At 42.6% G+C, this 25,963-nt stretch overlaps 1 protein-coding gene across 2 annotated transcripts in view; it reads right to left on the reverse strand.

Moving 5' to 3' along the window:
- Window positions 1-9,465: 9,465 nt before the first annotated feature.
- RALGPS2 (Ral GEF with PH domain and SH3 binding motif 2) overlaps window positions 9,466-25,963 on the reverse strand; it is a 133,146-nt gene continuing 116,648 nt past the window's right edge. For both annotated transcript variants that reach the window (XM_077332475.1, XM_077332476.1), the window contains 5 exons: window positions 25,221-25,326; window positions 23,627-23,719; window positions 21,249-21,354; window positions 18,933-19,024; window positions 9,466-15,782 (listed from right to left, as the gene is read on the reverse strand). In XM_077332475.1, coding sequence (XP_077188590.1) covers window positions 15,753-15,782; window positions 18,933-19,024; window positions 21,249-21,354; window positions 23,627-23,719; window positions 25,221-25,326 — 427 coding nt within the window. In that variant the 3' untranslated portion in view covers window positions 9,466-15,752. The remainder of the gene's footprint in view (window positions 15,783-18,932; window positions 19,025-21,248; window positions 21,355-23,626; window positions 23,720-25,220; window positions 25,327-25,963) is intronic.

Consider the following 25,963-nt stretch of genomic DNA (forward strand, 5'->3'; position numbering starts at 1 on the left):
AGGTCCCTCTCAACTCTATGATTCTATGAACGAACCTGTTCTAGGCTGGCAACTAAGCATTCTGGAGAGGGTGCATCAACCACCTGGCCAGGGCCAGATCAGCGGGTAAGGATGTGTTTGTGCTTCAGATTGGACCCTTTTGCGGTACCCCTGCAACAGGAAGGGAAGACGCTGTGGCACAAAAAATGGCTTTTGGTGCTGTTGGGCAGAGGGAACATAGGAAGCAGAAGACCATCTTTGCCTGCGTAGTATCTGCACGCACTGCACTGATTTCGGCCAGTGGTGTTGAACATTTAAATCCACTCCCGCCCACCAAGTATGCAATGCCACCAAATATTCTCCAAGCCACAATTTTTTTAAAAAATTGAGTACATAAACAGTATTCCAGACAAGATAACTTCATTTACTTAGGGCTATTTATGATATATGCACACGATACACAGATCTCAGCCGCACCATCAGTAAGACCTTTGTGCCTGTTGGCTGTCATATGGCTCCCTCTCCTGTCATATGGCTCCCTCTCAGCTTCATTGCAATTTTTAGCCCTCTGGAACGGTCTCCTCCCCCAAAGTTGGGAGGGTTCCCCTGCTGGTCTGTTTCCAAAGATTCTGAAAGACTGTCCTATTTTAAAGGGCTTTTAAGAATAGCGTTGCCACCCAGGGAAGCTTCGCAGGGGGGAATACACATACGTGGCCTTCACTCTTGCACCTCTGTATCCTTGCTTTGGGATCATAGATGCAGAGGTGTGTTTGGGGCACTGCTTGGGAGTTCAGCACAAGAGCAAAGAGAAAAGGGCTGGGTGGTGCTGTTAGTAGAGAGAGGAGGAAGTTCTGGAGCCAGTCTCTTTCCTAAACAGGGAAGTCCCGGACTCTTTAGCTCTCCCTTAATAAAGAAGGTGCCCCAACACTCTAGTTAAGGATGTGCGCTTTGGCTCAGCCTCCTCAATGAGCCACCAAAGGCCAAGGCATTTAGATTGAGCAGAGACAGTCTCTGGAAACGTATCTATTCAGGAACTGCTCTGAACCACCATGAACAGCTTGAAAGTTTGTGGACAGTTCATGCCTGCCACAAACTTCACTTTGCAAGACAAAATTCACAACAAACTTTAGTTGATGTTTAGTTGGCCCTTGAATTCCAGGCCATAACCCTCTGAGATAATTGCACTGTGCTTTGGTTAGAGTCCATAGATTCCTAGGAAAGGGTGGGTATCCTGGGTGAAAGGGGTGGGGTCCGGAAGGCCCGGAAGCCAGAAACTGTCCATTTTTAAGTATGACACTAATTTCTTGTCTGAGGCTGAGGACCCTATTAAGGTGCATAGGAGGGCCTACAGCTCGGAGGCAGATGGAGATGTTGACTGCCTTGTCCCTTGGGATATAGGACAACAAAAGAGGGAACAAAGTAAACCAACACAAGCTAGGAACCTAAAAGGTAGAACAGCAGCAGAATATATTACATATTAAATCAGTTCATGTGCACATATAACATTTTAAAACCTCAACATACATCACATACTCTTATACAAATCCAAAGTATGGATAAATGAAAAAGAAAATAAAACCAAACATGTTTCGACCTCTCTTGGGGTCTTTTTCGGTGGTCTAGTATTTAAATACATTCATGTGATGTAATAATGGGGGCTAAGGAAGCATAGAGTTTTCTGTCTATCCTTTCTAACTTGCCCTCCGAATCATTTATAGTTGACACCTACGGCTTAAAATATCAGGGTATAAAAGATTTTAGTATGTGGACAGCTGCAGCAAGGAGCTAGTTAAAATAACGCCACAAATGTAAAGTAAATAGAACCTCCAGTATGGAAAGGTAGCACAGTCCCCATGTGATTCAGTTTTTCCAGCACTTAAACATACAATGATACTCATTCACTGAAATTTGATTCTTCCAAAGAATGGACTGTGAAGGACACCAATATGAAGTAGTACATATATCACACCTTCAGTAAAAATAGGATTGAAACCAATTTTTAGCTGGCATTTTCTAACTTTGTAGTAGATAACTTGACTGATGGGAGGGAGGAGAGAGAGAATTAAGGGAAGGACTGTTTTCTTCTCTTGAAGGTGGTACAAATAAACCAGGGGTAGTCAATCTGCGGCCTTCCGCAGTTTGCTGGCAGGGGTTGATGGGAATTGTAGTCCACAGACATCTGGAGGGACGCAGTTTGACTACCCCTGAAATAAACAGACATGAAAAGCAATGAACACCAATGGCTCAAATCCAGTTTTATAAGGGCTTGTGCCCCTGCTTCTTACCAGCAATCTTAAGAAAAGGGATCAAAACCTTGGAAAGTCGACATGTTCTCTCTTTTGGTTTTGTGAGTCAGTAAATATGTCTGCCACCTGTTTCGTGGACGAAGAGTCGGTTTTTATGCCCCGCTTTTCACTGCCTGAAGGAGTCTCCAAGTGGCTTATAATCGCTCCCCTTCCTCTCCCCAAAACAGACACTCTGAGAGGTAGGTTTATTTAATTTTTTATCTTTGAATTTATATACCGCCACTTACCATCGTCTTGCAGCGGTTTACAATAAAACAATAATATAATACCCTTAAACCCCCTTAATATATAAACACGAACATTAGAACATTAAAAGATGGCAATGTAATCTGAGTTCTAACTCGCACCCCCTGTGAGGCGGAGACAGTTTCTGACAGAACTGCTCTATGAGAACAGCACTATCAGGGCTGTGATGAGCCCAAGGTCACCCAACTGGCTGCATGGGGAGGAGCGGGGGGGGGGAATCAAACCCGACTCGCCAAGTTAGAAGCAGCCGCTCTTAACCACTACACCAAGCTGGCTCTAGTACATTACTGGCATTTGGCATATTCTATCTGGTGTGTTTTTAGGCTGTCCTCCTTCCAGTGAGCCCAGAATGGTGCCCATGGTTCTTCCTTTATTCTCACAAATGTGTAAGAGGTAAGTTAGGAAGAGAAATTGTGGCTGGCCCAAGACTTGAACCCTTGCTTTCTGAGATTCCCATCCAGCACCAAACTGCCTCTCTATGGCAGATGTTCAGTCACACTTCACTCTCTTTGGTTTGGCCTACTTCGAACATCTGCTTCTTGTTACTTTTACCAGGGCCCTCTTCTACCGTTGTGCAACTGGTAAAGCAGCTGCGCCCAGTTTCTTTCCAGCAGAAAATTTCCGAGATTGGGTTGTATTATGTAATAGTATAATTCCCTAGTATGTCCCTGCAGATAACACATTTTTTCCTTTTGTGTGTTTGACATCCCATTTTGGCCATTGGACAGGCCGTGTGGTTTCCCCCCCTTGTCCGCTGTCAAACTAGCTGGCTTGCATTATTTGGATTGGTTCTTCTCGAGGACAGTGAGGGAGCGGGGGGGGGGAAGGGATGGAAAATATGGAGGAACACAAGCAATCGGCAAAGCGACAAAACCACAGACATCTTCTCAAGAAGTCTGAGAAGAAATGACAGTGGGAAGTGATTTAAGTGGTGGAAAAATACTGAAGCATTAAAATGTACTTTTGCAAATTAACACTGGCCTTCTTCCTTCCCTGATGGTGCCATCCTAAACACAGTTAGGCCCTTCCAAGTTAATTGAAGTCCATGGGTTCAGAAGGGTGCAGCTCTACTTAGGAGGGCACTGTAAGCCCCAGGTTGTTGTTGTTTTACGGAGTCCACACCACATTTTCGCATACCCCATCCATTTTAGCTCTACATGCTTCACCAACCTCTCATTATTATTTGCATTTAAAATAAACCCCATAAAGAATCATAAAGAAGCCCCACTGCAAAAGCTTCCAATCTAAATATCTACTGAGTGAGAGTGGGACGGGACAGGGAAAACGAGATGTTTATTTTGTTAAAATCTTATTTGATTTGAAATTAGATTTTTTTTGAGGGGGCTACTCAATTAGTTCTTAATGCTTTAAAGTAGGCTTTCTCAACCAGGGTTTCATGAAATCTTGGGATTTTTCGACAGCCTTGGAAGGGTTTTCCAAATGGGTGCAAGTTAATTAATTTTGAATATATTTTTTAAAGTGTGTGAAACATTCATCAGGTGATATGACCATATATGGTCATGTCAACCCCCTCTCCCAAAATGGCCAATGATGGGTGGGGAGGGGCCCTGTGTGGATGTGTACACAACTATGCTTCCTTACCATATTCTGCACAGTCATGCCACTTCTGGGGTTTCTCAAAGCCTGAAGAATGTTTCAAAACTAGAGTACCCCCCCCAGCAAGAATTCCAGGCTGAGAAAGGCATCAAACTGAAAAAAATAAAGCAAGCAAGGGGAAAAAAATAGAGTCCAACACATGGAGATGATATCCTGACCTTTTAAAAATGTCCTGCTGAAATACTGAGCTCCAGTGACAGTTGGGTTTTCTGCCACTACTTCCATCTTCCTATAAACAAGTCTTCCCCAAATCAGAGAGACAGTCTTGGCTTTCCTCCATCTCATTGGAGCAGGAGGTGCTTCAAAAGACCTTTGCTCTTGCTAGGAGCACCCATTCAGAGAAACTGCAGCCTGTTTTCATAGAGGGACATTGCTATGGGCTCATCCCCCATGGCACCCGCTTTGCGATTGGCCCCGAGTCACATGGCAGCCATTTTGCGGTGGTGACCACTTTGCCCTCAGAATCCAAGAGAACTCACAGGCTCAACAAGATGGGGCATCTCTGTGCTAAACAGCAACATTGTTGGAAAGAAACGGCCCACGAGGTTAAATGGCTACCTAAACCATCTGTAGAGATTCAATCAAGGGGGTGAGACTGATTAGAATCTGGGTAAGGGCCTCTTTAGTTGTAAGGTACTATAGAAAGAACTGCTCTTTAAGACATCTCCTGGTAATTTTTTTTGTCTTTAACTTGTTAAATGTGGTGGGTCTCACTGTGTTGGATTGAACGGGGCAGAAGCTTTCATGGTGTGTATGCTCTGAAAAGGAGCCATTGGAAATGAGAAATGTGCTAGTAAAGGAAGTTGGCAGGGTTGGGGGTCCATGAATGATATAAAATCAAAATTGAGGCCTTTGAACTCTTAAGTTTTGACACTTGCTGTGGATGCAGAAAGAGTATTAAGACTTGGACCAGGAAGACTGGGTGCAAAACCCAGCTAAGACATGACGTTCCCTGAACGGCCTTGGGAAATTCACTGTTGCTCAACCTAATCCTTCTTCACAGGGTTTCCATGATGGGATTATTACCTAGTTTTACGTGAGCTGCTGTGAGCTCCTTAGAGAACGGTTGGGATATGTAAGCGGTAAATCACTTTCAGAAAAGAACAGCAGTCTAAATTTTCAGTCAAGACTTTTGTATGAAAAGGAGTTAGATGGAAGAAAAAAAATCCCCCAAAGTTTGCTAAGAGCATGTCCTTGAGCCAAGAGTGATGCAGCTCCCAAGTCAACATCTCCTCTGACCTGTGGTGCCCTAGTTCTACCCCAGACACTGCCTGTCTGAAAATACAGGACCTGAAAGTATGCTAGAAGTGGATCCTGTCCAAAAATATGACAACCAAATTCTGTTGTGAACACTGCTGAAAGGTTTTATGAGGGGAAAGAAGTCATGAGGAAAAAACAGACAAATTAGTTCCACGGTACTTTTAAACTGTATTAAATACTTTAAAGGATCGTAAAAGTTCCTTAATTTGGAAATAATGAAACGTCTGCTATGATTTTTTTTAAAGAAACCCAGCAAAAAACAACAGAAAGCATATAGAAATATAGAAGACCATCAAGGAAATGTCAGAAGGGGGATTTAGACTCATAGCCAGACAAGTATTAATCCACATAATTTCTCCGCAAGAGCTAAATGGTCCAAAGAACGTTTAAAGCAGAGTGAACAGCCCAGAGGAGGCCAACATACCAATGACAAATTCAAGAAGCAGTTAAGGATGCCATCATGGTCTCTTCTCAATGGTTGCCTTCATTGGGTATCCCAGCTACCCCAGGATAAAAAACATTCTATATTATAAAAGCTTCTGCTTTGTCATTTCCAGCAGATCCAACAAGAAGGTAAAAATAGGAGGTAAAGGAAAGGCCCACACACCTCAAAACTTGAGTCATGTTTGGCAGAAATAAGCTTAGAGCATTATAATTTTTTATGATCAGAAAGAACCGTCAGCTGTGCTTTTGAGCAGCATCTCCTTCAAAGCAGCTTGCGTGGCGATTGCCTCCAATTGCTCATGCTTTTCTGCTGCCTTTTGACATTGTTGTGGGGTTTCTGTGGAACCTAAAAGGTGCTTGTAGCTCTAGTGGAACAGAAAATACGTTGTGGGTTGTTTGTAATCCTCCCAAGATTTTCTGTGGGGAGCTCCTGCTCAAAAGAGGTCCTCCGGTGTTCCAGTTGATGTTAACAGGCTTAAGGATGGCCATCTCCGTAATAGAAGAAGGAGAGTTGGTTCTTATATGCCGCTTTTCCCTACCCGAAGGTGGCTCAAAGAGGCTTACAGTCGCCTTCCCATTCCTCTCCCCACAGCAGGCACCCTGTGGGGTGGGTGAGGCTGAGAGAGCCCTGATATCACTGGCCGGTCAGAACAGCATTATCAGTGCCGTGGCGAGCCCAAGGTCACCCAGCTGGTTGCATGTGGGGGAGCGCAGAATCGAACCTGGCATGCCAGGTTAGAAGTCTGCACTCCTAACCACTAGACCAAACTGGCTCTAATAACTTGTAGTTGTGGAATCTAAATGGTCATACAGAGCTTCCTCTCCTACAGACCAAGAGTGGCCCATAGTGAGGCACTTTCAGTTGTTCACAGCTTTGACTTTTTGAAAGTTTGTCAAACTCTGTCCATCAAGTATCTCCAGACTATTTTAAAACTTCTTTATAGTATTCAGGTGGAGTTGGCATAATTCTGAGATGCTATTTGTCACAAACTGTAGCACAATTATGACCAAGCCTCCTTGGTCCTATCTTATTTTGCTCTTCTTAAATGTGTGTAAACAAAATATGAGCAGCCCTGCAAGTCCCCAGATGTGTGTCAAATGCATTGCTCCGACTTGAGCCTGGCATGGTCAGGGTGGAAACCAAGGCATGCATCACCTCCATTGGCTGAAGAACAACTTCTTCCCCCATGGGTTGACTCCTCTGCTATTCTGGGACAACTTTCAGACCAACTGGCTAAAGACTATTCGAGGAAAGCTTCTGAGCCTGGGTTCTTCTGCTTCTATGGCTCTGGCTTTAGGCTATCTACAAGCAAAGAGTAGCTTAAAACAAAGGATACTGGATATCGAATGGCAGCAAAATAGAGGGATTTTCTGAAATTGTCTGTATTTTCTGATTTCCTTAGTATTGGTCTCTGGAAGTTGACATTGAATTTGCACCTGGCTCCCCACATGTCATCTCTGAACAGCTATACTAAGGACTGGCTTCACGTCATGCCCTTCACTTCGGAGGTGCCGGTGGCAGGTCCCACCTCCCGTCCTATTTTCCGAGGCACGAAGCTGGTCCTGCCCCCTTGGTTTTTGTCTGCTCTCATTGCCAACCTCCCCCCTCCCTTCCTCCCCCTCCTGTGGGAAAAGTGCCCAAGCGCTTCCCTTCTCCCTTCTCCATATGCTGTGCAGCTCATCCCCCCCTTTCTCAGGAGCAACGCAAATTAAGAGACCACTTAAATGGTGCCTGCTTGTTCCTTTAAGTGTGCCCAGGCAAGCATCCTGTGTCGTCAATTGCCTCCCCCTTCCACCCTCATATAGTGCATGTTATTATTTTTTTTAAACAGTCAGTAGGTTAGTTTGCTCCTATGTTGTAAAACAAAGAACGGTCTTTTTTTGTAATTTGGGAAAGCTGTAGGAGGCTGCTGGATCACATTAACTTTCATAGCTTCCCTGCCTGAGACTGACCAGGGCTGGATTTCTCTTCATGAAATTTACAAAGAAAGTTCAATTTTGCTGGAGGGGGAGACAGGAGGGCAGTGAGCGTGTGTCCTCCTTGTGCTGCTTTGAAACTACAATGTAACGTAATCCTGTTCATATTTTGTTTAAATACAGCAGGGAGCGGAGGACAACAGGCCTTGGTTGGATCTCAAATGTCATCATTTTGAGGTGGAAACCGTGAAGGAAGCCAATACAACTTTAGGTTATTGCGAATTCCCGCCCAGGAGAGGGGGAAACTCCCGTTTTCTTGGGATTCACAAAATGTGTGGCAAACAGGGAGCACAGTCTGGGCTGCACCTGAATCAGGAAATTTTGGTGTGAAAATAAGGACATTTCACAGAGCTTTATGGATGCTGCTGCAAAGTTTTTAGTCACTGCAGAAACAGCCATAGAGAAGGTACCTTTCCCCCCTCTCTCCTGCAAAATCTAAATATATAATAACACCGGCAGCTTACTTCTTCATTGGAGCTACATGGCCACAGAAAGGCCTTCACTCTTGCAAAATGCAACGTCTTGCCTTCTGTAGTGCTAGACGGATAGTTTAATGGAGGAAAATTTCTCCCCTTCTGGATCAAGGAAGGTTGAAAGTTTGATCATGTCTTCCTTTGCTGCCTGTTTTACACTGAGGTTCACAATAAGCTAATTACTCTTCTGGATAATTGTCCCTAAATCCTTGAAAATGCCAGGTAGTTACTGGAAGATGGAAGCCTGCAATTTACAGCCATAGTAGCAAAGTTTCTTGTTATAGCTTGTAAAACCTGTTGACTGATAGTGAACTCAAGGCTAGGATAAAACGGTATAATTTCAACCTTCTGGTTTTAAGGACTAGTGCTTCTCATACCCCAGTTGAGCAAACCAAAGAGATGAAGAAGGGACTATGAAGCAACTGTTAACATTTTATTATTAGAACTAAGAAAAAAGCCCATTGTATGAGAAATACAATGGGCGCTAGCAGGCGGGGGCAGAGCGAGGGACAGGCGAGGGTAGCGTGAGGGAAGGAAGCCTACCTGAAAGAGGAGGTGGGCGGCAGGCCACCGGCCACCGGCAAGGGAGCAGCCAGGGCGGGAATCGGCACCCTTCCTCATCCCGGACTGAGCCTGCCCTAACTCCTCCCCCCTAAGCCCTTACGGCTTTATTTAGTCCGTGGCACCCACGGCGCCGCAGGCTGTGTTAAGATTAAAAGCCAGATTAGAAAGCTACAACTTCCTAGTGTGTAGGATTTCTGGATTTTTACGGCTTTTATACTAAACAGAGTTTGTTATATCTTTTTTTAAACTTTGCGATTGAAATCTTTGGTGTTGAATTTTGCTGGTCTTTGACCATATAATAAATATCTACCTAGTATTTGTTACATTTTGGTATAACGATTTGGGTGTGTTTTATACAGTTAACATATTCCATATCCTTGGGATACAGCAGGTTCTAGGATTAAAACAATGCACTTTCTTTTTTCAATTACTGGCAGCAGTATACTTATATATTACCTTCCCTTCAACTAAAAACCAGCTCATGATTGCCAAACTCCAGCTGATCCAAGATGTCACTACTTTTTAAAGAAGTTGGCTCCACGCTTGAGTGCATTCTCGCCACGCAGATATGGTTATGTAAAATGACAGTACACACGGTCCAAATTTTAAGCAATTTATTTCAGTAGGAAAATTTTATTCTTAAGTCCATACTTCAAGCCATCATGGAATAGCTTATGAAAACACACAGTTCAAATGCACACACATGGGAAAATCTTAAAAATCGGGAGGAGGAAAAGGACACGGCGCAACCAAACCGCACATCGCTCGTAGAGGTCATAGTGCATTCAATCCCCATCAAAATGGTGCTTCAAGTCACCAAGAAAGAAGAGGCATTAAAAATGGCTTGTGTTGAGCAATGACTGGAAGGGAGATTTCTCCAATCAGGAACAGATTGAGCCTGGGTGAAAATGACTGAAATGGCTACTGGGATGTATTCCTACCATTCCTTTAAGCGATGAACAGTACATTCCTCTGCTGGAAAGAGCCTTCCGCTGCACAGACAAAAATTAGGTGTATCTCTAGCTCCTTGCACGATCAACAAAAGCTAGACACAGATATAGGAACTATCATGTTATGGGCTGTAACTAGCTCCACCTAAATGCAACCCTTCCCTGAGAAAAGCTTCCTATGATGGCACTACGACACAAGCTCACCAAAGTGAATTTTACTTCCTGCAAGCTCACAGTTTAATGTATCCTTTGTGATGGATGATTAGGCTTACTTAAAAAAAAATTTATTCAGATATGAGGTCCATTTTACCCTAATCCTTCTGGACAAATGGTCTAATAGACACGGCCTTCAGGTTTTCTCCTTTTAACACTGCTCTCTCAAAATCCAAGAGCTTCAACACTTGTAAGAGAGAAAGGCAGTCATACTCATCACAAGCTGTGACGGACTTATTTCTATTATGCATATGCACAGAACCCCCTCCATTTTCTCACAAGTACCCCTTAGTAACTAAGAAATCCAAACACCAAAACCACCACTCAAGATACAAGAACATCAAGGATGCACTCTAGATGTAGCCAGCAAAATCAGAAATAACAGAGTATGTTTTAGGCTTGCTAAACAGATGGAGGCACTCCGACTTCCAGCATGTTCATTAACTTGGTGAAGACTTTTTAAACGGGGGGGGGGGGGGGGAGGGACTTGCTGCTAGCCAACAAAGAAACCAAGACACCAACAGAGTAGTCCAGCCAACCTCTTTGTAGCTATGATTTACATAACCAAAGCACTCTTCCAGGCATTCATTGTAATGGTAAAACTATGTGCAATGGGAGCCAGACCAGGGCAAATACCTTGTTCTGGCGAAGGACAAGTGCCTAGGAAACAGCAGCTGCCAATGTGAATGTCTGAAATGGTCCCCAAACCAATTTTAAATGGTAATTTTTAAGAGGTGATTGGCAGAATGGAATGAAACTTACCCAAATTAAAGACAAATATTTAATATTGCTGGAGCAATATTAAATATTAAAGCCAAACAGAAGTACGGGTTGTTGAGGAATTTTACTGGCTGTACAAGCGCCAGTTGTTAAATCGGGCCATGCATGGGGCTCTTGCAAAAACCCAACAGGCATGAGTAAGGAAATGCATAGTGGTGTTAGATTGACTGCCCCCTTGGTCTTTTAAACTGGTAGTTAAGGCACTGACACTAAAAAAAGCCACACATGCGCAGAAATGACATGCCAATCATCCTATGATGGGCAGGGCACACTATTCCTCTTGAAGTAGCGTCTCCTGTTTGCTTCTCACTTGGATAGCAGTTTTTGAATCTCAGACACAAGCCATTTTTAATGGGAAAGGGAGAGCAATTTAGAAATCACAAACATTTGAAAGATGGACTTGTAAAGGAGAAAAATCAGTCGTTAAAGTACTATCTTTAGTGAGGCCAGACTTTCAGAACAGACAGTAGACCCAACTGGGGGTGGGGGGGAGAAGTAAAAAAAATTAAAATAAAAAAAAACAATATTACTAATGGCAGGGAATAAAGAAGAAACACATACAAAAGGGAGAGAGAGGGAGAAAAGAGAAGGTGAAACAAAAATGAAACTGGAAGAGCCAAAGAAGGATCACGTCATGATTGGCCTTAATGTGAAGCCAACTGCTTATGGCCAAACACAAAGTGGCAGGAATGGGCTTGAACGAAAACGAGGAAGCAGATGAGTTTTACTTAATCCTGCGGAATTCTTCCATTTTGCTCTTTATGCTTGGTGGTGGTTTGCAGCCATATTCCATTGAAATATATATGATTCAAAAATTATTCACATGGGCCGCTTAGGGCCATTCCCCCATAATCTCCCCATTGGGGGAGGGGTGGTGGGAGATAAAACCATGTATACCAATGTATGAAAATATTTGTATTGATTTCACCAATGGAACAGAAAGGATATAATCTTAGCTCCACTGAGATTTCCTAATAATTCACATATGGCCTGGTCCTTAGTTGGGAGTTCTATCACATGAACCACTCTCTTTAGGCAGTTTGTTTACGTTATGATCAGGCTACTTTCTTTTCTCAGCCGGCCTTCTGTTATTAAACGGCATGCCCCAAAAGGAAAAATTAGCATGGAAAGATAGCAGCTCAAATGTTAGCAAGCAGTTGAGCCTATCTTTAAATTGGAATAACAGCATGCTGATTTCTTATGAAAGTTCAGGTGCGTGTCAGAGGTAAGTCGGGCTGGCTCTCCAACCAAGATGTGTGGCATGAAAACACATCACAGGTAGAAAAATGGGCACAACGGGAAGCCATTCTGTAGTCGATAAATTTCTTTTTGACTTTTAAAGCGAGGTTTTTCTGTTTAGTGTTTAATAGGACAGATGCTGCCCTTAAGAGTTAAATATTCCTTGCGGGAAGCTCCCGAGGATGTCTTCCCATCTGCTCAAAATACATGCTGAGTCATTGCAGCTCAAATATTGTTTAAATATATTTGTTTTAAAGTGCTCACAGAAATCAGGCACATGGTCTATATGATCTCCAGTGGTGTGAATTTAATAAAAATATTATTATTATTATTTTTTTACAAAAGACAGCAAAGATCAATGGATTGAATTTTAGTGAACTGATAAAACACACTCCCTTAAGGGGGAGATGCTGCCTTTATACACTGAGCAACAGATGTGTAAAGATCTAGCAAAGAAAGGAGAAGCTGGCTTATGCTCAATTCATCACTGTCAAATAAGTTTAAAGGAGGAAGAATCCCTGATAGTGTTAAAAACTGCATAGCTAGCTTAATTCTGAAAGGTACTTGTGGCAATTAATATGCTTTATTCAGACACAGGCTGGTTTAAGACTTTTCGGGACTGCAGGCTTTCCCCCATACTCAACTATTTCAAAATAAATATATAAATCAAAGCTCTGAGGTGTAAAATTTCAAGTCAATGAGATTTCAAACAATATATATTGAAGTTCATAGTAGACCTTAAACAATGCTTTCTATCAATACAGAAATATAAATGGTATCTTCACCGCCAGGCCTATTTTTCTTATCTTGGCCTTCTGGAGTCAGGAAAATTTCTATCTAGATATAAAGACTTTAAAAACAACTACCCCAAAACCAAACAAAAAAAAAAAAACCCAACCCTGGAATGTTCAGTATTGTGTCTGCATTGCTTTAAGATGACCTGAATGAATTCAAGGTAAAACAGATAAATATGTATGGAATGTATAAAAATTAGCTAAAGCCTCTGAAACGGTTTATAAGGAGTGCCATGTTTCCAACAGCCCTCATGTGAAAAATTAAGCTGGGAGAAAAAGCATGTAAAGGAGTTGAGAGTATCCAGCCACACGTGTCATGTCACTGCTTGCTAGATTTGTGTGCTATTTTCCTCATCTTCTGAAACTTGCTCTAAAGATCAAAAGAGAAGGCGAATGGAAAGAAAGTAGTCAAGTTGGCTATAGCCGCTGCCTTCACAAGCATGCCATCTCTCTTTCGGCTAAAAGCAGATTTTGGTAACCATGAAGTGATCTCGTGAATGCTGAGATCAACTGGGGACTGGACAGGATACATGAGATCTTGAAAGACCTAATAAAGTCCCCGGGTGAAAACCTGCAGTGCCTAATGGCTCTGCAGTAAACACGAATCATGTGACATGGATCCCAGTTGCATGTTTCCCCTGACAAAGACATTAAGAAAAGATTTGGTAAGCCTGCAATACATTTACATGAGCGTTTTCACTCTTAAAAAAAAAAGAACCAACTTCCACAGGGTTATCATTCCACAATACTAAAAAAAAAGTACATACATTTATACAGTGTATTTAAAAAAAAGCTTTTGAAAAGAAACACACAATAACTTTCAAAATGGAAAACAAGAAGTTGTGCAAATTCTATACAGTAATACTGCTGGCTATGAAGTTGTGTCTACAAAACACCCAACATGGGTTATTGTGAGAAATGCGTAAACTAAAAGGTGACACAAAACAAGCAGATCTCTCTTTGTAAAAAAAAAAAAAAAAGTGCCACTGCAAGGTCAGAATTGAATGTTCACTCCCCCAAAACACTGAACAGGACATAGATATAATGTGTTTCAAACTGGAACTGTTTGATAGGAACAAAAAAGGAAATGATTTCAAACAGTTCAGCACTTAGAAATATGCTTCCAGTCTCTCCCCCTCCCTCCCCAAAAACTTTCATGCTCCCTACTCATCCCTGTTGCATTCCATGAGGGTGGGGGGAAGAGGGGGGAAGAGGCTGTGTATAAGATGTGGATTCTGGGAACATAGTTTATTCAGAAACATTTAAAATTGGAAAAAAAACCCTACCACTAAACTGTGAATAACCTTAATTCCTACTGAACAACCCTTTTACCACATGTAATGACAGTATTTTTCCTCTTAATTAGATTGGAGTCTGTTTCAATTTAACTTGCTTACACTGGGTAGTTTGGTTAAAATAAATATCGCCACCTCTTCCCAGGCAACGTAAGTGGTCGTAAAGTATGTAAATATATGTACAATGTGCAAACAATCTGTAGAGCGCAAGACATTCTTTATGAACTGCCTAAAGAGGTTTTTTAAAGCAGATGTAGAGACAACTTTTACAAGGATGTGGGTTTGATTAGCTTAATTCATTGTGTTTTCACTTACCCTGTCAATGTGTTTCTTTTTTCCTTGTCAAGTTATTCACTCACCTTGGGAGACACCTTCAAAAGCTCTGAACAAAACAGGCGATGCTTATACAACCTACAACTGGATTCTGTCTGATACAGAAGTCAATAACACTCCTCATTTCAAAATGTAAATACAAGGACTGAAGGGTTGTGTCAAAAAGAGATGAAGGTAGGTGGTATTGTAGAGAATAAGCTTTGGTAGGATTGTAGGCAAATTGATGGGGAGGTATTTCAAAAAAGGAAGTGTGGACTGTTTGAAAAATCCATGGGATGGGGAGTGATTCAGTTCTGACCCAGTGACATTACCCCAAGCTTGATCCTCAGAATCCTGCATAGTATTTCTATCAGGAGAGATACAACCAAGAACTCTAACGAAGAAAGTTAGCAGAGTTTAAAGGTTCATCTGTTGTGCCACTTGCAGGTTAAGAAAATCCCCACACAGTACCAGTTTCTGCACAGTTTCTCCTTTCTTGTGAAAGGAGAAGAGACTTGCATATATTACAGTTTTCAAATACTAAGCTTTAAACAAGTTGAACTGTGTTTGTTCCCAGTGAACTGAGCCCGGCAAGAGCTCTTTGAGAAGGATGCTGGTATAGTCTGTACACTGTTCGGCCACATCCTCGCACACCCCGCCCCTGACACAACCCTTACACCAGGGGTAGTCAAACTGCGGCCCTCCAGCTATCCATGGACTACAATTCCCATGAGCCCCTGCCAGCTCATGGCAAGGGCTCACGGGAATTGTAGTCCATGGACACCTGGAGGGCCGCAGTTTGACTGCCCCTGCCTTACACAGTAGTCACTCCTCAGGACCACAAGAAAAACTGCAAAAACAAGCAAGCAAACAAACAAACAAACAAAAACCACAACAAAAACCCTAATTCAAAATGAACAGAAAGCTAACACAAATGCAAACTAGCGACACCTTATCTAACCAAAGCACAGCACCGCCAGACATTTCACACACACTATTTGGTGTTTCGTGTTGGTTTTCCTTTCATTCTTTAAGGCAGTGGTTTCCACAGGTCAGTTCAGAGAATCTGCAGCAGCAGCAGGGTCTGTGGCAATTCATGCTGCGACTCCCTCCCTGAACGCTTAGTGCTTTTTTTTGTGTTTGTTTTTTGTGGGTTTTTTTTTTTTGTTCAGTACTTCGAAGCTTCGAGACTCCGTTTACTGGCTTTGTTCTGGCACAAAAAGTTTAGCTGGCACGCCCTCTCCAGGACTTCCCTTCTCAACCTATCACAGCGTTACAAAAAAACGTCATCGCATTCCGATTTTCATTCAAATGTCATCAGGTTGGCAGGAACCTGAAAAACACAAGGCACGGGCAAATGCTTGAGAGGCAGTTCAGATGTCCCCTACTGTCACATAACTGCTGAAAAATGCAAAGAAATACCCATTTGTCTTAATCAGCTGTGCCATTTAAAGAACTGTGCAAGTGATACAGCAGCACCCCCCCTCCACTTATAGATGACATGTATCCTGGCCAATGTGACATCGTTGGCTCTCTTCCTACCCCCCCCCCCCCCCCGCCCACCATTATTAGCTATTAGATATATTAGGCTGGGGGAAGAGCACAAATGTGGGTTTCCGCCATACTGTCGATTTTATTGTATTTCATGATGTCTGGTTTTAATGGGGTTTTACTGGGTTTTTTTAATGAAAGACTACTGTAACCCGCCATGAGCCGTTTTGGGAGTGGTGGGAAATAAATATTAGCAACAACAACAACAGGAATAATAATAATGATGATGATGATAATAATAATAATAACAACAACAATGATGATGAAATAGTAATCACAAGTCCGCTTTAAACTGACGCTTTGTTCTGCTAACGCTGATTATACCTAGGTTCCTCATGTGAAGCCTGACCTTGTTATTAAAATATCTTTGTATATTTATTTATTTGTTTGTTTGCTTATTTATTACATTTCTATGCTGCTCTCCCTTGCGGCTCAAGGCAGTTTACAAGGGTGCCTCATTGTCCTACATAATCAAAGTACAGAGCACTCCCCCGGAAGCTTCCTATCTCCAGCATTCTATGTAAATGACAAGTAGGGTCCCAATGAGCTCTGAAACTACCTAAATGGCGAAGACTGCTATTCTTCCATGAATCTGCATTTTCCCCACCATTTCCTCATTTCCTTACAAGTGCAGCACATCCATATGATCTTCTTACAGAAATCCAGCATCACAGAAAGCTTTAACAAAGCCCTCTATACTGGCCACTTTCCTCATTCAATTAAGACTACCTGAAAAACCAAAGGCAACCTCTCAGAAATAATCTTCTGCGATTCTAGAGGGTTGATATAAGAAAACTCCTAAAGCTGAAAGAATTTCCCCCTGTAATTCTGGAGAGTTGGAGACAGCAGAACATATACTATTCAGATGTCCATTCTATATCCCAGCTAGTAGGGTTGTGCCATTCGGGCGGCGGGGGGGGGGGGGGGAGGTGCGAGCGCCAGTCCCCCCGTCCCCCCCTGCGGCATGGTGCTGGCTGCTACCGGCAGGAATAGCTGCTTCGGATGCCAAATCGCACAACCCTGCCAGCTAGAGCTTGTCTTATCTCTCCTTTACTTAGTAAGACTGGTACTAATTCAGAAAAAGGAAAACTTAAGTTCCTCCTGTGGCAAAGGAAAGAGTCTACTTTCATGCAGGTTACTAATTTTTGTGCCTTTGTAGGCAGAGCAAGTCCAAAGATAATCAGTGGTCAAAAATGGGATTCCATTATTTGATACTAACTCCAATGTATTTATAGAGATTTCATACTTTTTAAATGTTTTGTTTCTAAAATTCTATTTTATTGTTGACCTGCACATACTTCTACTGATCTACTGCACTGTAATGCTTGTTAACATTTGCTCTCATGATCAGACTGGAGATCAGAAGGCCCTGAAAAATATTTTCTTTTTTGGAAATGAGTAAACTGCTTTTAAAGATAAAGTTTTACTCACTTAAAATGCTGGAACGTGTGCAGCCAGAAGTTGTTTATGAAAGAAAATCTACAGCATATACTCTGTAATTCCAAGGGTGGTTATTATTTTAACGTGACCAATACCACAGAACCAATATGGAAGAAGATTAAGATTCAGCCATATAACAATCTATTATAGGGTGACACTATAAATACCAATGAAGAATGGGAGGGGGGGTAAATTTATAGGTCATACAACATGCCCCAGTTGTCTAAATTAGTGGCCGGCAACCTTTTTAAGGCTGCGGACCGGTGGTGGTGGGGAGGGCGATTGCCTGGTGCGCATGCCGTGCATGCACAGCCGCGAATGCACATTTGTGCAATGTGTGGTCGCAAAAGCGCATTTGCGGCACTCCCACACATGTGCGCATGCGCGGGCCCGTCACGCATGTGCGTTTGTGGCTGCGCATGGCACAAACGCGCATGTGCGGCCTCCCTCCCTCCCACAAAAAGAAGCCTGCCGGGCTGCAAGCGAATCGGCCGTTTTTGCAGACTATTTGCTTGCGGCCTGGGAAATTTCTTACTGCGGGGAGGGGGGCGGGGAGAGGGAGCCGCGGCCCGGTGGTTAGGGACCACCAGTCTAAATGATGTCATATGAAAGTTGTTTGATGGAGACCATAACACATTATACTATTTTACTGAACTGTATCAATATCAGGGTCTCTTTCACACTCTTGTTGAAGGCCACAAAATCCAATGCTGGGGGAAAAAATCACTTCCTATAACCTAGTTTGGACAATGGAGAAAGCTGACCAGAAAAAAACTAATTCACCTAAAGTATGGTGTTAGGCCCATTGTGCACGGCTGCCGAAACTGCGATTTCGGGTCACATGGAAAATGCGGAGGGGGAAGACGCGAAGCAAACCGCTTATGCACGGGACGGGACTCAACGGCGGCAAAACCCAGAGTAACCGATTATGCACGCGGTCCCTCCGGCGCCGCGTCTGCCTGTGCCTTGATCGGCTGGCAAACTCCGCTTTCTCCCGGATTCCACTGACGCGGCTTTTTCGGCGGCATGCTGCGATCTTGCGCTCGGCCGCTGACGGCAGCGTGCATTCTCGGGGATTTCAGGCTCTGACACGCCCCTTCCCCTCTGTGTATAATGGGCCTTAGAGAAGAATTTTATGGATACCATGGATTGCAAAAAGACAAATGAGTAGATGCGAGATCAAATCAAGCCTGAATTTTCCCTTGATGCTAATATGACTAAACTGAGTCTCTTGCACTTTGGTCACATGAGAAGACAAGAATCCCTGGGGAAAATAAAAATTAGGAGACATTGAAGGCAGCATGAGAAGACCCAGCATGAGATGGATTGACTTAATCAAGAAAGCCATGGCCTTCCGTTTGTGAGATCTGAGACAATAGGAGGGTTTGGAAGTCATTCATTCAAAAGGTCACCCTAAGCTGGAGGTGACTTGATGATACTCAACACACATACACACAATTTCTGCTACAAGTTGTCAAAAGAGTTCTCTTACCTGTTGCCTGTTACTTTGGCAGGCAGCACTTAGATGTTTGAACCACAGCATTGCATTCATTCTGTTACCAGCCTGAAACTTGTATGAGTTTCCTGCATGAGAAAAGAAGGGAGAACTTCCTGTACTGAATAATTCACAAATACATAGTATTTCGAAAGCAAATGTTTGAAAATTATGCATTGTACTATGAGTAAAATCAACATATACCAACACAGCTACATTTTTGTTGTATAATAACATATGTATGGTTCATATGTTATATGTAAACTGCCCTGAGCCTCCAGGGAGGGTGGTATATAAATATAATAAATAAACAAACAAACAATAAAAACACTACAGCCATTATTAATATGACCCAGTTACATTAGAAAAAACAACACTTGTTTTAATAAAAATGAACCAGGAACAGTTCAAATGTTACTGCATTGTCATTTTATTGCATTATTCTTATTATCTAGGTTTATTGTATGCATATTGTTTTAACTGAATTTTAAAAAATTTTCAATCTGCCTTGAGTCTCACAGAGGAAACTGGACCATAAATGGCGTAATGCATAATCTCTAGTCAAAAAAGCTAAGTGTAATACGAAGAAATCATAATTAAGATGAACTAGAACACAGACCCCCCCCCCCCCCATTTTTATTTTCAGTAGATTTATTTTTTCCATAAGGTTTTCCATGAAGAGAATGAATGTATTCTGTCTGGCATTTATAAAAAGTTATCTTGAAGAGAAATCTACTGATAGACTAAGATTAACTTCAAAGGCAGGAAAAAATTAATTACCTCCAAATTAATTAGGTCAATATTTGGGGTGATGCACTTGCATGTCTAGAATTCCACACTGCACAACAGAGCCCTTGAAAAATTTCTCTCATAGTATTATCGTGAGGCAAAAATTTCCTGCTGAGCAGCGAAGTCTCCCTGAGTTTTGCCCATTTTCTGGGACAGGACCCAAGATTTCTTTGGCTAGTGGGAGATCATTCCAAACCTGCTCTAGTTCTGACGATATGGGGGTGAAACTGTGGAAAGTGAGAATGGCGGGCTGAAGAACTCTTAGCACTCATATCACTGGTAATTATTCAGTTTCCTTTTGCTAAAGTTCAGCACCCTGAAGAACTGATACTTTTGGAGCACTTTCCTTGGAGATGGCTTTAAGCACAGCGAGTGGGTGAAGCCAGAACTAAAGGCGAGGTCTTAACTGGAGCCAAAGACAGATCTGAGGATTTCAGAACCGACAAAGAGTGGGCACATCTCTACGGAGCATGGGGAGTATTGGATTAGGGTGTCTTTTAGAAACAGGCTGGGCAAGGATTTCTCCCAAAACCCTGCCTTGAGGCAAGAAGTCCAGTCATGCCTTACTTTGGGAATAAATTGTTTGAAAACAGAGCATCTGGATACATGGTGCCTCTCACGAAGGTAAAATGAGCAAACTGTATAATCAGAGTGTGGGATTTTGCTGCACGAGATGCACATTTTCTTTAACGTAGCTTTACTGAACCAGACTTTGGTGGACATTTACCAAATTTGTTTTAAAATTTCCTCTAGAAAATACGGAACTGTAACCTCATCTTTTTCTTTTCAGAAACAATGCCCCCTCCCCAATTCTTTAAAGTGTTTCTCAAAGCAGGAGCTTTCAGTAGGAACAACTTCTCTCGGCAGTGGCCAAGAGAGAACTGAGGGAAAGCCACTCCCCTGCCTTCATGCTGAAAAAAAAAGGCGGGGAACCTGCATAGAGGAGGGGAAAGGAGTGCCCTCTGCTTCTTCAGAGCTTCTAAAACTGTAATTGTGGTAGGCCTGGACATGTGCGGAATCCATGTGGGACTGCACAGGTACCACCCTTATGATCATCCACTGTTTCAAAATATTCTCTGAAGAGCGAAACCAATGGATCCTGGGAGAAAGACTAGAAAACTCAGACATACAAATAGTTAGGAGCAGGTTGTATTTCATTTCTTCAATTATGACTTTTTTGGGGGGGGGGAATATTTTTTATTGTAAGCTTTAACTATCGGTAAGCTACTACAAAAGTCCTTTTCTGTTTGTCAGATGTAAGTTTTTAAAATAAGTAAGCACTGGGAGCAACTGTTCCCTCAAACGATTTCCTGGAATCCAAACAGGATAGGATACAATAGAATCAATGTCACGGAAGTTAATAATGTAGCTGATCACAGTGTGCGCAAGGGATACACGATGGTCCTCTCATAATCAGGTTTTTTCCTAAAAACAAATGGCAAACCTAAGCACCAACCATTGCTTCATCCCTTCTTAGTGAACTATGAGGCTACCAAGTGATTTTGGATTTAAAGCATTACTAACCTCTCTCGGAATCTGTAAGCAGGAAGAGATCTGGATGTTCTGGATCATCAGCCATCATAACCATCCACCCTACTACTGACACATTCTTAGCTGGTGTAGATTTGAACTGGGGAGGGGGGGGAGCAAAAACATTCGAACACAACAATAAAATTAACGGGAAAAAAGGTTCAGGAAATATTACAGTATTGCCCCCCCCCCCCCCCAATGCAGCTAACTTTGTTTGCAAATATGGTTTATTAATAATTCAGTTTTATTTCTTTAATTCAGAATGAATCGGAAGAACCCTGAGAATGAGCATACACAAGGCCACATACATTCATAGAACACAATCACTGGACCTAACAACATCAACCACACCATCTCAGGCTCAATCCCTTGCTCTTCCTCTAATGTTATGGGCCATTAAATACCAATAATGCCCTTCAGTTTACACAGGGCAAACAGGTCAAACCCTATGCTGAAGGATAAATGGACACAGATCTGAATCAAAAATCACAAAACAGAAAAACCTGTAGGAGGACACCTCAGCCTTCCAGGAGATTCAATGCGAGACCTCAAAGTAGCTCTTTTATTATCAAAGGTCAGAAATAGAGAAGAATGAAAGATTGCTGAGTTATGGGTTATTACTCAGGATAATGGAACTCCCAGAGCTTAACAGAGACATTGGTTTCTTGTCTAACATTATTCTAATTTGCTGCTATTCACAGATCAATTGCCTTCATTCAGTCCTAGCTATATTTAATACTCAATTACTTATGCATCTGGATTCTAAGTGGCCCTTCCTTGCAACATGCTCCTCAACTGCTTGCTAAAGGTAAAGGTATCCCTTGTGCAAGCACTGGGTCATGTCTGACCCTTGGGGTGATGCCCTCTAGCGTTTCAGTTGGCGACTGTTTCGATGTATCTGATGAAGCGTGCATGCAAACAGAAGCTTATATGCAGCATAAAACTTTGCTGGTCTTAAAAGTGCCACTGGACTCAGACTTCGTTACACATAAAGTCAGTTCTTCTAGAAGTACAAGTAATCTAATTTTAGTTTTGTCCACCTGATTCAACACACAGTTCACAGGTGAAAGAGCCGAATCAGCCAGCCCCGGAATGCTCCTATAAACTATTTGAAAAGGGATGCCAGAGCGAGTGCAGAATGCAATTAAGGAGATGTGTCTGGGACAAAAAACAGTGAAGGCTGGAAGTAAATAAGAAGTCAGTCTCTTGAAGGGTGTCCTACTTTTTAGCTGTCATCGACCAAACTTAATTTCTATATTACGTCACATCACAAGACAAGTGACTAATTCAGCCCAGTACAGTTTATTGTGACAGAGAATCTCCAAGCACTCTGGCAGATTTCAAACAACATTCATGCACTTGTGAACCTGGCTGAAGATAATCAAGATGTAAACTCATCATCGGTCAAGCATGCCTTTTAATTCACTATTAGAGATACTAGGGTCATGGTATTTCTTAGTGGCAACTTAGAATGAAATCAGGACCAACTCATGCCTCTCCATCCTCAACATAAAGCTCTGCATAGATATTAAGAAGACACTGATACAATTGCTAAAGAATACAGGCAGACAGCAGAAAGTATTTGTATGCGCACCATTGTAAAAAAAAAAACACACTTCAGAGAAATCTTTTAAACTTTACAATGGTGCACATACAAATCCTTTCTGCTGTCTGCCTGTACTCTTTAGAGAGATCTTTTTTGTACACATCTAGAGTACTGTATGCTCATGCTTTAGAGACAGACCAGAGCAATTAAGAAAATGTTGGGGAATCACAAAATTACTGGGGCAGAGAGACCACCGGGCTACTTTTATCCAGTTTAATAGCTGCAGTCTGTATCCTGCTTGGTGTGCAATTTCTACTGGCCGACTGATCTAACTGCTCTCACAAGGCCTCTGTAGAACTTCTCCTGCTTTCTGCAGCCTTTCACATTTGAGTCTTTTGGAGGGAAGATTTACGGAGATTGGAACTGAATAGTTGCTGAGGTGTCTTGGCAGCAGAAAAACAAGTTAGGGGAAGCTAAAATAGAAAACCGAAGGAGAAAAGTGGGCAGAACAGCTAGGAGCTTTGCAGTAACAGCAGCTAATGGGAAAACAGCTACAAAAATGGATTATGGTTGTTAAACACAGCCAAATGAGAAGGGAAAATATTCTGCTGTAGGGTGGGGGTAGGGGGAAGGAGAGCACAAACTTGGAAAAAGTGATTCCAAACTTGCTTTTCTGCCCACTATTGGAAAGTGTAAACAAAACTAGCTCCATAGAGCCAATCTATTTTGTGAACTGAAATGGCCATCAAATGTATTTGAATCTAACTGCCCTCTGACCCCAAGACCATGGATACCAGTCGGAGATATGTGAAAGTCCAATACATACATGTTTTCTCTCTGTTGCCTTCAAAGACTTTGCTGCATAGTAGAAAAGCTGAGTCCCACATAGTGCTGCCCAGTATTTTGTCCAAGATGCTACCTGTAGAAACAGAGTCCATGGATTTATTAACCTTAGAGGCCCATGCCATGCTGTTTTGAAGGGGTAGCTTACAATTTTATACCTATCTCAAATTAATTAGAATGAGACTTTCAAAACCAATACCACCTAAGCTGCATACTGCTTCCTACAGTAGCCTAGATCGCTACAGAGATTGGTGCTGGAATCGTCTCAAGTGCAAATGACTGATGTGGACTCGGGGCTCACAGACTCTGCCATATGAGTGGCTCTGTCCGCAGCAAACCAGTGCAGCAAGCCAAACACCCTATACCAGTGGTCCCCAACCTTTATATCACCGGGGACCGGTCAACGCTTGACAATTTTACTGAGGCCCGGGGGGAGGTAGTCTTTTGCCGAGGGACGTCACCACCGCCGCCTGTGCCCCTGTTCCACTTGCTTTCCCACCAGCACAACTGACTTCCCACCGCCCACTGGGAGGCGCTGCCAGCAGCAGCTGCGCAGTGCCACGCCGAGGGGGAGCCCCAGCCATCGCGGCCGCTAGAGAGCATTAAAGGTGAGCTGGCAGCAGAGTGGCAGGGCAGCCCCTGAGGCAGCAGGATGAGAAGGAGCCACGGCCCAGTACCAACTGATCCACGAGCCGGTATTGATCCTCGGACCGGAGGTTGGGGATTGCTGCCCTATACAACAATGGTCATACTTATTTCTAGTTGAAGGGCAGATAAGAAAACAGAAACAGTAACTCGATGTATGCTTAAAAAAAAGAAAGAAAAGGAGTGCTTTTTCCCCAAAACAGAACGCTAATATTAGCACCACAGTTAGTGGAGAGGCACACTGGTACACGGGCCAAAATTTAGAATAAAGCTAATCACATTCATTTTTAGTTACTTTTAGTTATTTCTCAGATAGCTACAACAGTCGGCATTTCCTATGATGAATGCATTCTGTTGTTTGAAATGCTAGGACAGTGTCTTTGATACATGATTAGAAGGGGCTAAAACAGCTGCATCTATTACCAGATCTGTACTCTGCAGATGAGGGAATAATTTCAGATCTCAGATGGAAGCTGCTCAAACATCTCTTGGTTATGTTAGGAGCTTTTGCCAGGGCCTGAAAAGTGCCACAACTGCCTCTCATACTATTGGACTGATGACATGTCAGGTCTCTCTCTATGCCTGTATCTCCTGCTCCCCTGGAGATTCTGCAAATCAGAAGGCCAAATCATACAATGAAGGGCAGCAACATGTTACAGGCCAAGCATAGAACTACTGAAAATCCAAAGAATTCCAGGGCAGCTGGAAGGCTAGATGGAAGACTGCAGATAACATCTAAATTGGTCAAGAGATGATCTACCACTGATTTTCTCCTGCCTTCCCACCAGGAGGCTTTCAAAGAAAAGTTTCCCTTCCTGGCTCATTGGAATAGCCACTGCCGACCCATTTAATAAGACAGATCACACATTTTTGTAGAACAAAATGAATTAAGAAACATGAGAAGTGTACTTTATATTTGTTTATTGCCTTACTGTAGGCTTTTTGCCTTCTTTCAATAAAGTCTTCCTTCTGAGAACGCCTTGAATAGTAACAGCTCCCGGATACAAATGAACAGCCAAGTCTTCAGACTCTGCAGAACTGTAAGCAGCACAAGAGAGGAAATGTGAAGAACACAAATGTCCCAATAAGAGTTCCCCCAGCTTGCAATTAACATCGGCATCGAATGGTAAAGCGTTGCCTTTTCATTTATTGGATTTCACTGCAGAAAGTGACCGTGGCTATTCAAACGGCAGAATTTAATCCCAGAAGTACAAATCACATTCTAAAAAAGCCCCTCAGAGCAGCCAGCAATTAATACACACACACACACAAAATAAATCCTGAAGCTCTGAGCAGCCATAATACAAATAGTATGAGATCTAAGCAGCTGACTGTTTCAGATTAAATTATCTTCTGGAACATGCAATATTGTCATTTGTCCACTTTCTGGCAGGAAGATCGGAACAGTTAGATTCATCTAAGTTCCTGAAAGTGCAAAAAGGAAAGAACTCAATGCATGCACAAAAATACTCTTTGGAAGCAGTGTCAAAAGCAGCAGGAAAGCAGAAAGCCTGACCCAGAGTAGCTAAATGAAGCTGCTTTACCACGAACTTGTGTTCTAACAAGTGAACAGCTGACCAGGTTTTAAAATGAAACATTTGATTGACACAACAGTGTGCGAGTGTGTGAGGGTGCATGGCAGGAAGTTTATATAATCATGTAGGCACAGACATCA

This window comes from Paroedura picta, chromosome 4 (assembly GCF_049243985.1).
Source record: "Paroedura picta isolate Pp20150507F chromosome 4, Ppicta_v3.0, whole genome shotgun sequence".
Taxonomy (NCBI): domain Eukaryota; kingdom Metazoa; phylum Chordata; class Lepidosauria; order Squamata; family Gekkonidae; genus Paroedura; species Paroedura picta.